General features: G+C 33.0%; 1 protein-coding gene across 1 annotated transcript in view; it reads left to right on the top strand.

The window, feature by feature from the left end:
• The first annotated feature begins 1196 nt into the window (after positions 1 to 1196).
• Positions 1197 to 14448, top strand: part of LRRIQ1 (leucine rich repeats and IQ motif containing 1) — a 195576-nt gene continuing 182324 nt past the window's right edge. Inside the window, exons 1-3 of the mRNA XM_019652283.1 lie at positions 1197 to 1267; positions 5726 to 7360; positions 13822 to 13974. Of these exons, the coding sequence (XP_019507828.1) occupies positions 1208 to 1267; positions 5726 to 7360; positions 13822 to 13974 (1848 nt within the window). The 5' untranslated portion in view covers positions 1197 to 1207. The remainder of the gene's footprint in view (positions 1268 to 5725; positions 7361 to 13821; positions 13975 to 14448) is intronic.

Raw genomic sequence — 14448 nt, 5'->3', positions numbered from 1 at the left:
TTTTAAGGGTTGTATTATCTGTATTTTCATCCATATAGCTACTGCTCCTTCATAGTTTAGGGTGTCCTAATATCTAGCTTGGAATGTTTGCTGTACTCTCTAACTGTTCTCCCTACTTTTAGTCATCTACAAATGCACACACCATAGTGTTATCAGAAAGATATTTATTAAAAAAAAAACACGTCATTTTCCTTCATAAATCTCATCCAAAGTTCCCAGAGCTCATGTATAATAATGTCCAAAGAAGTTTTCCCACTTCATTCATGTGCAGTCATTTAACAACCTGTGGCAATTTCGTGTTTTCATTTTCTTTGTGCCTGTTCTTGCTCCCGCCACCCTCTCTACAGAAGACCCTCACTGATTCTCACATGGACTTCTCCAAGACCTACCTCGCTGAACTCCTTAGTGCCCTTGGCTTTCTGTCTCTTAACTCTAGTAATGTAACATTATGATTTCCCTAAAAACAGAGCTGTAATCATTTTCCTAGTTCAAAAACATTTAATAAATGTCACTTTAACCTATTGAAAGCTGAGTCATTTAAAAGACAATCTTCTGCATGAAAGCTTTATGATCTTCCAATTATAAGACTTATTTCTACTGTGATCTTTTATAGGCTTCTCTTGCAATAAACTTATTTTGCTAAATTTGGGGTAATGTGTGAACTTGTGATAGTGTTCCCATGTTAAAGGTAAAAGTTTGAAGTAAAGGGATTATGTTTTACTGATTTTAGTTTATTCTTCAGATCCTTAACAAAATATGTGCTAATAAAGAGTTATTAAAAGAAAATCATTACCCACTGAACTGGTTTATTATATAAATTAAATGGGATGGTGTAGAGAGAAAAAATATTGTAATGCAAAGCCCGTTTTACAAACCTTATTATTTATAATTTTTACATTTCCCAATAGTATTTCTAGCCGATGCTCTTTATTATGTGAATAAACATATTCAAATAAGTAAAACAATTTTCCCAGGTTTCAAACATCTTTATATATTCAAAATGAGAACCCTAGCTATCATTCATATGACATTTTAGATTGAGATTAAATAGCCTATCCCAGTACTAATAACTGAAAACCAATGGGTGGTTATTTTAACCATTATTTACAAATATATGTAGTGAGAGTTTTATATAATGAACATAATATTTTTTATATGTGACTATAATATTTTAATATTACTGTCTGTTCAGCAAAAACAGGACAAGATGAAAGATGAACTCCATAAAGAAGAAAAAATGTGGAAAGAGAGATTCAAACAGCATGAGGTATCTATTTGTTGTTTTTACTCAGTGCAATAATCATTCTTCCTTTAAAATAAATCACTGTGCTTGGAATAGACATTTAAAAATAATATTTCCTAACTGGTATAGGATTTAATTTACTAAAGCTTTAAACATTCATTAATCATTAGAAACTCTTCTTGAAATGGAATGTCCTGAGAATTAAAATAAACTGGTTAGTGAGTGAGTATGTTTATATAAAATTATAATTCTACAATTTCTTTTGAGGTTTGAGGAAACATACAATTATTAACTTATCGTTATGATTGAAAATTGTTATGAAAATTACTGCATTTCTTGAACACAATTAATTGATTTTGCTAAATAACCCCATTGAATGTAAGATGATTCTGATAACACATTTATTAAATGTAACTTTATTTATCCCACACTTTTTATATAAAATTATTTTAAGTAATTACAAGTATAAAGTAGATAAAATTTCCCATACTCGTGCTGTTCACCTGAACATATTACTTTTCTTTGTATTTCCTTCAAGGCTTCCTTTTATTTATATAAACATAACACAGAAAAGTTAGGTTTTTAATGGCCATACTATTTTTTATCAATTTTAAATAGCTTTATTAAGATCACATATAATAAATTACACACATTTAAAGTGTATAATTTGATTAATTAACATGTATAAATCATTCAAGCCATAACCACAAACAAAATACTATACAATTACACTATATCTGTTTCCTTGCACCTTTTCATAATCTCTTTCCTACCCTCTGCAGGACTCCCTTTCCCCTTCTAGGCAACCACTGATCTGTTTTCTGTCATTATAAATTAATTTGTGTTTTCTAGAATTTTACAAAAATGAAATATACACAGTATGTTCTCTTTTATCTGACTTCTTTCATTCAGCATACTTGTTTTACATTTATCCATGTTCTTGCATACATAAATTGTTTTTCCTATGATGGCTGAGTACTATTCCATCATATGGATATAGTACCTCAATTTGTTGATCCCATCACTTATCAATGGATATTTGGGTTGTATTCAGTTTATGCCTATTACACATAAAGCTTCTATAGGCATTCACTTATAAATTTTTGTGTAGATACTTTCACATCTCTTGGGTAAAAAGCCTGGAAATGGAATCATTGGATGTTATCATAGGTGAACATTTACCATTTAAAACAATTTTTTAAAAGAGTTTTATTAGAATATAGCTAACATACAATATTATGTTAGTTTCAGGTGTACACCATAGTTTTTCAACATTTATATATCTAAAGAAGTGATCAGTGTAATTCCAGCATTAATTTGAGACTGTACTACACTATCACAATATTATTCACTATATTCTCTATGCTGTACATTATATCCCCATGGCTTACTTGTTTTATACCAAGAAATAGGAACCTCTTATTCTTCTTCACCTTTTCCCACTGTTTTAATTTTTTCAATTACAGTTAACAATATTATTTTATATTAATTTTAGGTGTACAGCATAGTGGTTAGATATTTATATATTTTAAGAAGTGATCCCCCTGACTAGTCTAGACCCATCTGGCACAATATATAATTATTACTATATTATTGATTATATTTCCAAAGCTTTACATCCCCATGACTATTTTGTAACTACCAATTTATACTTCTTAATCCCTTCCCCTTTTTCACCCAATCTCAACCCCCTTCCTATCTGACAACAGTCAAAGTATTCTCTGTATCTGTTTTATTTGTTTGTTTGTTTTGTTCTTTAGATTCCACATATAAGTGAAATCACATTATATCTGTCTTTTTATGCCTGACATACTCCACTCATCACAATACCCTCCAGATCCATCCATGCCCCCGCAGATGGCAAGAACCCATTCCTTTCCATGGCTGAGCAATAGTCCATTGTACATATGTACCCCCTCCTCTTTGTCCATTCATCCATCAATGGACACCCAGGCCTCCTCCACATCTTGGTCATTGTAAACAGTTCTGCAGTGAACATATAGATGCACATGTCCCCTCGAAGTAGTGTTTTGGGTTTCTTTTGATAAATACACTGAAGTGGGTTTACTGGGACCTTCTTTGTTTCTTGTTATAGGCTTTGTTTGAAAGTCTATTTTATCTGGTATAGTTATCATGACTCCAGCTTTTGTTTATTTCTTTGTTTCCATTTTCATGACATGTCTTTTTCCCATGTCTTTACTTTGAGCTTATGTTTGTCTTTCAATCTGAAGTGAGTCTCCTATAAGGGTCTTGTTTTCTTATCCATTTAGCCACCCTATGTCTTTTGATTGGAGCATTTAATCCATTTACATTTGAAGTATTGGGTTGTTGGAAAAGTCATGATGTATTTGTCTATGTTTTTCAAAGGTCATTTATTTATATAAAGAACAAAGATCAATCAATAATATATTGCCCGTTTAGTTCGATAACCTTTTGCCATCTTTCCGTGAGCTTCATAATTTCTCGTTCATAGAAGGACCTGTCTTTATTTGCGAAAAACTGAACAAGGTGCTGATTTACAGTCTCATCTGAATTGAATGTTATACCACACAAGGAGTTTTGAAGAGAGCAAAACAAGTGGAAGTCTGATGGTGCAGGGTCAGGCGAGTATGGTGGGTGTGGCAACACATCCCATCCAAGCTCCAATCATTTTTGACAGGCGATCAAACTTATGTGTGGTTTTGTATTGTTGCAATGGAACACAACTATTTTACAATTAACAAGCTCCGGACATTTCTGGATGATGGATTTGTTCAAACTGTTCAATTGCTGACAGTACACATTTGAATTGATTGTTTGGTTCCTTGGTAGGAGCTCAAAAAACAGGACACCTTTAAACATTTAAAATCCCATCACACTGAGAGCATAACCTTCCTCTGATGAATGTCTGCTTTCGATGTCGTTTGAGGTGAATCATCACGTCGGTACCAAGACCGTTGCGCACCACATTGTTGTAAACAATCCACTTCTCATCACCAGTTATCAGTCGCTTCAAAAAAGGATCGTTTTCCTCATGTTTAATGAGCATATTGCAGATGTTTATATGCGCTGTCAAATGAACTTCTTTGAGTTCATGCAGAACCCAAATATTGAGCTTGCTTATGTATCCCAGCTTCTTCAGGTTGTCATGAATGCTTGAATAATGGAAGTTCAATGTTTCTGCAATCTCTCGTGTTGTGTAACATGGGTTTGACTCGATAAATGCCTTTATTTTGTCATCATTAACCTCAGTGGGCCTCTCTGACCGAGGGGCGTCATTGAGGTCAAAATCACCAGCACGGAATTTCATGAACCATCGTTGGCACTGACGTTCTTTTAGAGCATTGTAATCTTTAGGCAACTTTTCACAAGCTTGACACGCGTTCTTCCCTTTATGGAAGTAAAACAGTGAAATACGGCAAAAATGAACAGTTTGGTCTTCCATCTTCAACTTATAAAATCTCCAAAATGCAACCAAATCACTCAATTTATTTTTAGAATGAAGCTAGAACTGTCAGCTGTCAAATGACATAGCAATAGCATAGATGTGAATGACTCTAGTACTTCCAAAAATGAACTAGTGCCATCTGTCGCAAACATGAGTCATGACTTTTCCAACAACCCAATAATTTCTGAAGAGATAATAGTTGAAATGGTTTCAAATTCTTAAAAAATCAGAACATTCAAAGATGATTAATGATCCCCAAGTAGAATCAATACAAAGAAAATCATAACTAGAAATTTAATAGTATAACTATTGAAATTAAAGGCAAAGAAGGAAAACTCTTCAAAGCAGTCAGAAGGGAAAAAAAGACACATTACATAAAATGTATTTTCATTGCCTCACATCATTTGTATGAGTTTTCCTCAAATATTTGCTGAATTTCTTGATCTGTTTACTTTTATTTTAGGGTTCTAGTGACAATGATATTTACTCATCTAACTCCAAATTATCTCATTTAATTCACCACGTGCTTATCAGTTCTGTTAATAGTTGAGAAAGGATAAGGAGTGTGACTAGGCTAGTTCTTCATATAGCTTATGTGTATGTTTTACCTTACTTCCCTGGTATCATAATTCTCAACAACAACAACAAAAAAAAAGTGCCTTGCTTTTGCAGTCCCTGTGCTAGCTCTGGGAGTCTCCTTTATCAGAACCCCCCATCTCAGACAGTTGAAGTCTTTTCTCCCACACACATTTTGGCTTGTATTTCTCTTGCTTTTTTTTTTTCTGTGTTATTTTGATTTCATATGCTTTCTATCCTCAACGAATTCGTCAGTTTAATCTGGATGGCTTAGCATAGCCGTAATATTTAGAGTATCGACTAACTTGATATTAAAAAAATAATATCCTTTAAAATAAATGACTATAGTTTTTTCTAAGTGAATTTTATAGTAACTTCATTATGATTTCAGTTTTAGTATTTTCAATGTATATTTTATATTATATTTTAATAACATCACACTTTTAATTTCTACTGACTACTGTTTATCTTTATTTTAGGAGTTTATTAGAAATTTGAACTTACAAATGGAAGAAGAAAGAACACGATTTAAAGACCTACAGGAAAAAGAAAAAATTCGTTTGTTAAAACTGCAGCATAATGCAGCTATAAAAATTCAGGCTAAATATAGAGCATTTGTGGCCTACCAAAAATATGGCCCAATCATAAAAGAACAAATAGAAAATAAGAAAAGGAAAATGCTAGAGTGGAAAGAAAAGGAAGCAAAAATACGACAGGTGGAAGAAGAAAAACGAAAAAGATTAGAGGAGGAACAAAGAATAGAAGAAGAGATAAAAAGGCAGAAGCAAGAGGAAAGGAAAAGGAGAGAGAAAGAATATGAAGAAAAAAAGAATATTTTGAGACAAGAAAAAGAGCAACTACGAAACAAAGAAAAATTAAGATTAAAAGAAGAGAGAAGACAAAAGCTAATAATAAGTACAGCATTAAAAAATGGAGAACATAATGCCAAACATTTAACTGTCAAAGGCGCATCAGAGAATCAGGATGATATAGTAAAAAAGCTAGGGGATGAAAAGTCAAAGAAGTGGGAAGATGTTCCCCTTTGGTTAGTTGAAGAATCGAATAAGGGAGAAAATGTAGATAGACAACTTGTATTCAAAGAATCAATACAAGTGCATTTAAAAGAATCTATATCAAACCATGCAAATTTGGCAGAATGTAAAGTGGAAGAAAAAAGTGAAAAGCTAGCAAAACAATGTTCAGAAAAATCGGTCAAGCAAGAAAGAAAATTTGAAAGTATAGATGAAAAAACTGAATTGGAGCACCCAGATCTAAAAGATAATGTGAAAGAACAGTTTCAGCTGCAAGAATTAAAGTCTCCAGTACAAAAGGAAGAAACCTTGAAGCCTACCATAAATGATAATATGACACAAGAAACCCAAATGATAATATTAGGACATAATCAAGAAATTAATGAGGTGGAAAACAACGAAGCACAGAAGATAATCAAAGATAATCAACAGAGTAAGATACAAAAAGTAGAAAAAGAAGAGATATTAGAACAGAATGAAACATTATATGAAGAGAATAACAGTTCAGTGATTGCAATGAAACAAAAACTACCACCACTAATATTACAAAATTCTGAAAATATAGGAGGAAATGTAATACCACAAGAAAAAGAAACTGATTTAAAATGTAAAGAAGATGAGGAGAACCCCAACGGCAATACTCTGAATAGTGACGTGATTTTTAATACTAGTGATGCTCTGACAAATGTAGAATGCAAAATAAACAAACAAAATTTAATTTTAGGTAGACATACTCCTTGTGAAGACCTGGGTGGCTATAATGCAAAAAACGCCTTGATTCTTAAAGAAGTAAACTCTCTGAAGTCTCAAGTTAAAGAAAGTCCAAAAGAATGTCATGAAATTAGAGCAGAACATGAAAATATCGTGACCTGCTCTGCACCAGAGCCAACACTTCTATCTTGTATTGAAGAAAAGAGACGAGCTTGGATAAAATCATTTAAACCCTGGTTGGAAATTTTCAAGCAAAATCAGCAAAAGAAGATTGTTAAGAGAAAGAGACTTGTAAAATGCCCAGCTGACATTCTGCCCCCTTTGAATTCACTAGAAATTCTTCGGTGTGGTCCTTGGAATACTTTACAACAGGTATTTTTTTAATTTTATGAACTTTTTCATATTTAATTTGAATTGGTTCTCTAAAATGTAACTTTCTAAATCTTAGTAGTAGGCATATTTTATATTCAAGAATTCTGTCTCTTAATCAGTGAAGTTGCTAGTGGAATATTGTCCCTTGTATGTATTCATAGATCCCTCAATTTAAATTATTAAGGGGGTCTTCTCCCTCAGTGAAGCACTATAAAAAGCTTTGATTTATATCTTGAAGCCTGTGTTTAAGGGCCCTATAGCCATTATCAAGTTTCTAAGAGTAGAGGCATCTGGGAATGTAGGGTCAAATGAGAACAGGAAATTTTTAACTAATATTTCAATTAGGAGTTTACGTTAGTCTTGGGCCACATCACCACCTAGTGGCTCTTTTAGAAATGAAGTGGATTTCCCTGTATTTGACACATGTGAAAGAAGGGCTTATGAGAATAGAATTTTTATAAAAACATGATTATTTAGTAATATGCTATGTAGACATGGTGGCTATGTGTCTGAGATTTAATATAGTTGTCACCAAATATTACTAATTTTCTATGTTTATGGAGCCTATAGTTTCAATCAAAATGAAGACGGAAACTAATGTATAGAAAAACAAGGAAGACTATTTCAAATAGTGAAATACTAAAAAGGATTTATGATTTAAAAACATACTTATCTAGAGCTTGAAACTCAAATGTATTTAACAAGTTTATTTAGTTTCTTGATATAAACAGATGCCTAGGAAAGGAGACACTCATATTAATATATGTGCATTGTTTTATTCATTCATTCAGCAAATATTCATCTGTCCACTATGGATGATTAAAATTTATTGTTGAACCAAAGGGACAGATACAAAACCCAGTCTTTACACTTATGGAACTTACTGTGGTAGAGAAAAAGGTATTAAACAAATAAATACACAGATAAATACATTATTACAGATCTTGTTAAATGCCATAAGTGAGATTTCAGGGTACTCTGTGAGAGGATAATAAGATCATAAGATTTAAAGAGATCTCTGGGATGTAAGAGATCAGTGTAAGGAACTGCTCTGAGGTGTCCTCTAGTCCTAGGGTGATACATTTGCCATATCTGTCAGATCTGCAGAGCTGCATATAGAATCTCTCATTAGCTCTTCTCTAACTTTTTTCTCTTTGGCTGCATTATATCTGGAATCATTCTTTTTCTACTTTCCCTGTGTTGCTGCAGGCTTTCTGAAGTGATGACATTAGCTGCTGTTTTATTTAAAGTCATTTTCCTCATGAACATCTGTTGGGGCTAAGCATGAGTGATAGCTCCAGGCCTCCAGGGGAGCTGTTTCAAAAGTAAAACTGAGATCATATGATATTTGTCTTTCTCTGACTGACTTATTTCACTTAGCATAATGTTCTCTAGATCCATCCATATTGTTGCAAAGGGTACTATTTCCTTCTTCTTTAGGAATTGTAATAGATAAGCATGATAGCGGGGGTGGGAGGACAATAGGTGGAGGGAGGGGGGTTGTTACTTTGTGAGGGTGAAAATGGTAACTATTGCATTGTTCTGTACACCTGAAACTAGCAATAAAAACGTAAATAAATAAAATTTAAAAAGTAAAACTGAGGTTAGGAGAAGGAGGGAGTGTTATCCTCCTTTATTGCGGACCTGTGTTCTGTCCAAGAGCACGAGGACACGACCGTGTGCGAGCCTCTACTCTGTGTTTCCTCTGCGCACTCCTTTCCTTCTGTGGAACGCATCACTTTACAGAAAGTGAGAATTAACCCTCTCTTTTACTTCTCAGAGCACAGCTTTGCACATTGTCCTGTGTATACAGATCACCTGGGGCCTTGCAACTATTGATTCTGATTCATGAGGCTGGGTGACCAGCCCCAATGCCCTGTTTCCACAGTGCCCCTGGGTGGTGCTGTGGGCGCTGGGCCATGGCCTAAGTGGAGCAGCAGTGTTCTAAAGGACTCTGTAATCCCCTGATGACTGCTCAAAGCAACCACTTCAGACATTTCATTTTTCTTTGAAGCATGAAATACACAGTGTAAAGATGAAAAATATATGTGAATGTGCAATTAAATGCTCGAGTGTTATAAAATACTATCTTTTGTTGATTTTGGCAGATAGCTGATAGTGGTGTCTTCCTTCCTCACTGCTACCGACCTATTACTTTTATTTTCCAACCTCATACATTTATGTCTTCGTCCTTATCTTGATCACCCATTGCCATGTTTGGGAGTTCTGACTGGAAGAGGACCTTTAGGAAAGAAGTTTACTCCTCTGAAATCTCTCTCAGTAATGAATTCATTTTGCTTGTATTAATCTCTCACTTTGAGTCTTCAGGACACATAGCAGGTCTACTGCATGTCCACACTTCCGTATGTATTGTCAGACAAAGAGTGGTTTCCATTAGTTGACTGTGAGATGGATGAGTAGAAGGATAGATAAATGGATGGATAAATAAATGGAACTGATTATTAATCTTATTTTCATATTATTATTCACTTCACAATTTTGGTAGAGTGTTTTGATTAAAAATGAAATTAATATACAAATAATTTGAGTGTAATTTAATGGAGTTCTAAGAAGTCCTGTATCAAGTAATATCAGGGTTTTAATTTTATCTCTTTCATTTACTGGCTGTGTCACCTTGGGTAAGGTTCTTGACCTTTCTGAGCCTCAGTTTTTTGTCTTCTATGAACTGGGAAGAGCCATACTTACTCTGTAGGATTGTTGAGTTTTAAAAGGCCATATATATAAAGAATGTAGCCTAGGGCTCCTAATACAGACAGTAGTCATTGTCAAAGTAGATCTCAAGCATCTGAAGAAAAAGACAATGGGTGTTTGAAGGCTGCTTAATAGCCTATCTCATCAAGGATGTTATTAAGTTGAAAATGCTGGACCATCCACTATATTCAATAATATCACGAAACGATAGGACAGTGACTATTGACAACTAAAACATATTGACAACTAATATGTTTTAATTTTCCCTAGTTTTACCTAATTCGTTTTTCTTTTCTTTTTGATATTTTCCTCCTAATGGTAACTTGCTTTAAATAGCAACCACAAGAAAGGGTACTAAGCTTAAGGATTTTTTTAATATGGCTTTATGACATGGCATGGATGATAATATTTTAGCTACTGACTAACTTTTATATCAGAATGTCTCACTTCCCTTCTATAAGGCAAAGTGTAATAAAATGGTGGTGTGATGGTACAAGATTTACTTGAAGTTATTCTCTTTCACTTAAGCCACTAATCATACCTCATATTCAGTCTCTTTGCAGATGATTTTTTAAACTACAGAAAGTACCCAAAAAATGTATGCATATTTTAAGAAAGGAAAAACTGGTATTAAAATTGTAATACTCAATATATACCAATAACAAAAGATGAATACAAGTCATGTGTACACATTTTTTGGCACCCCCAGTATTATTTATTCAGGATTAACAGATTTGAGATGTGGCACTGAACAGATGTACTGCAAAAAAAGCAAAACATAGAGTCATTGCTTCTGTTATTTGTGTAATTTCAGTTTATCATAGATGATTGATGCTCTTTGGGTTGAACTCAAGAATAATTGAGGATGGATAGATAGATAGATAGATAGATAGATAGATAGATAGATAGATAGATAGATAGATAGATAGATGTCATTTTATGTACCATTTGGGGAAATAAAGATGATTAAATGGAAACTGACTAGTGATATTTTATTAAAATACAGTAAATGAGTCATAGATTCTGTAGGTGGAACAGCTCATTTTCAAGTTTACTTTCCCTTTCTAAGGGAAAGAAACCACCACTAATGAACATTTACTATGCTTCAGTTGCTCTTTTTCAGGCTGACTCTATAGTGATGAACAACTATGAGAACTAATTCTATATTGACCTTAATTTTTGGAGCATGAGGCTGTTTTTATTTATGTGATACATGCAGTATCAATAAATGATTCAAGTGAAACATCATTTTGGTCGCATATGTTTGGATAAACCTAGGGTGCTCTATCAGGAGGAAACTCTTTTAATGTTCTATAAAAGGGAAGAGGAAATATTATGAAACACTTCATATTTAAAGGTGATATAATACCATTAACAGGGACACCGTAGCAGTTGCTACTCCAGTACTGTAATTAAACTAGCAAATTGCCACATCATAATAATGATAATAATTGCCACATAGAACTTGCATTTATGTATTCAATTATAAGCAGCATAATATTAAATCAGGCAGAATAATATAAATTATAAGATAGAGCAGCATTTGTTACTATAAAGCTGCAGTTGTTATTTTCAGTTTTTAAGTGCTCAATTCTAAATAGTGTGTTTATTTTTTAGTATAGAGCCAGTGTTCCAACTACAGAATTTATAGTGGTTCTTTATGGACCAATTAAATGGACACTGTATAGCAGTTATCATGTCACAAACGGATGAATATTTTTCTCTTTAAAAGATTATTTTAAAATATTTGTTTCAAAAATTGTTTTAAATGTATTTTTCAGTTACAGTTGACATACAATATTATATTAAATTCAGGTGTACAACAAAGTAATTAGACATTTATGTAACTTATTAAGTGATTACCCAGATAAGTCTAGTGCCCTTTTGACACTGTACATAGTTATTACAATATTATGGACTATATTCCTTATGCTGTACTTTACATCATCCCTGTGACTATTTTAGTAGCTGGCAATTTGTACTTTTTAATCCCTTTCACCTTTTTCACCCTGTTCCCCCAAAGCCCCTCCTCTGTAGCGACCACCAATTTGTTCTCTGTGAGTTTGTTTTTGTTTGGTTTGTTAGTTTATTTTGTTATTTATATTTCACATATAAGTGAAATCATATGGTATTTGTCTTTGTCTGGATTACCACTTATTTTGGACTTCTATTTTCATCATACTCATAGGTCTCCCATCGGTTATCACTTTCCTTCTGCCTTAAATATGTGCTATCAACACTGACATATCCTCCCACTTTTTGTTTGAGTATGTATTTTACCCTCATTCTTGAACAATATTTTCACCAATAAAATGGTGTTTTGGATTATGAATAATGGAGACATTCCTAAAATTCCTATGAAACTAGAAACTTTTATTCACCCAAAATTTTTAAAACACTGATTGCTGCTTTTGCTATTTAAGCAAGGAGTAGACTTAATTGCTTCTTTATATCGTAATGAACACATGTAATCTTCCCATTCACTTGTATAATTATGTGAATTAAAAGCTTAGTTTAATATAGTGCACAGTAGATGTTACATATGAAGAGGAGTTCCTGCACTTAAAATTTTATGCTTTTTCCAGCTTTTTCTGAAACAATAATGCTTTCAATTAAACATTTTTTGAATTCCTGATTTGAGTATGATATATAATAGACTTTTCCTAAAAGCTAACCATTTTTAAATTATTATCTGGAATTAGGATTTTTGATGTGACAATATGAAAGTGTTCTTACTATAAAGTGATTTTTATAGTTACTCGATTATAGTGAAGAACCAATACATTAGTACATTATTTCTCTGCCCTTTTATTAGGTGAGAGATCTTGAGTTTAATAAGTAGAATGTTTTTTAGTAATACAAAAATATGCCTATCTGACATAATCTTGTAGAACAGTAAGTGTAGTCCTTAGTACACTTAACATAAAATTGAATACATTATTTGATATTGAGTTTTCTTTAATTTAAAAGACTTAAACCAAAAAGATAGAAAAGTTCCTTAAGAAAAAAGGCCTTGTAAAGTATTGAGTGTACAGTAGTATCTCAAGAATATGAAATGTTTTAAATGTATGGCCTTCAAATGTTTGAAAAATACAGAAGAAAATGCTACTCATAATTTGTTTTACCACAGATACCATATGCTTGGGTATATTACTTATTCAGTAGTAAAGAATGATAATACAGAAGACTCCAAATAGAATGTTTGTATTACATGGTTCAATTATTATTGCAAGGTTCTACTTATTACAGGTTCTATAATATCTCTTCTCAGTCAAACTTTTTTTTCAGGAAGATAGCTGAGCTATCCACTTGAAGCATGGCAGGTTTGGCATAAAATCTATCCCCTGACCTGTTGCGGCTCCTATTACTATCCAGGTATCCCTAGGAGACTGTCAAATGCTCATCTTAAACATTTATATCATGCAATTCAGAAAATAATGCCAAGAACATGAAAAACAAGGAAAGTGAATTTGGTGAAAAATCTGGGTGTGAGCTAATAAACTATTGTTATTACTTCTATGCATATTCCTTTTTAACATGAATTGGTAGTGAATGACTGCATTATTTTGCCTTTCTATATGGGGAACAAAAGAGGCCAGATAGCTAAATGAAATTGTTAATAAATGTGGGTTTCAATATGCATCATTATTTTTAGGTGAATTTTTTAAAACAATGTTGCAAGGCAAATATAGTTTATATTCATTATTGTTAGCTAATGTTGTACATGCCTATTTTCCTGATTTCTCTAGGTAACAACAGTTACATTTCAAGATTTGCCAGGTTGTAGTCTTTCCACACTGGCCGAGTGTACAAATCTGCAGTTCCTATCTCTTCGACGCTGTGGATTAACTTCTTTGCAGAGCCTGAATAACTGCAGACAACTGAAGTATGTTGATGTACAGGTATGTCCTCTGGTCTCATAATTATTTATCTTATAATAAAATATAAAGTGGATTCATCTTTACATTTCAGAAAAGAATGTTTTAAAGAAACATTTACTAAAATAGCATGTACATTATGATCAAGGGCCAAAATTTGTGAGAACTGTAGAGGTAAGCTGATTTAGTGGTATGACCTAGAGATTATTTATTTCTTCTTGCAGATGATTGTTTTTGGTACTTTTTGCTGCATAACAAATGAGCACATTACTTAGTAAATTACAACAACAATCATTTTATTTGCTCCTGGTTCTGGGGGCCATGAATTGAGGCCAGGCTTGTCTAAACATTTCTTCTGTTTCATATTGTGTTGACTGGGCCTCTTCTGTAATTTGCAGCTAGAGGTGAATGTCTAAAATGCCTTCTTATATGATTGGTGCCTTGAGAGGCTGCGATTTCAATCTCTTTCCCTCTCTCTCTCTCTCTCTCTCTCTCTCT

The sequence above is a fragment of the Hipposideros armiger genome, unplaced genomic scaffold (assembly GCF_001890085.2).
Source record: "Hipposideros armiger isolate ML-2016 unplaced genomic scaffold, ASM189008v1 scaffold_177, whole genome shotgun sequence".
Classification (NCBI taxonomy): domain Eukaryota; kingdom Metazoa; phylum Chordata; class Mammalia; order Chiroptera; family Hipposideridae; genus Hipposideros; species Hipposideros armiger.
Note: the sequence above shows the minus strand (reverse complement) of the source record. Positions and strands in the feature narration are given on the sequence as shown.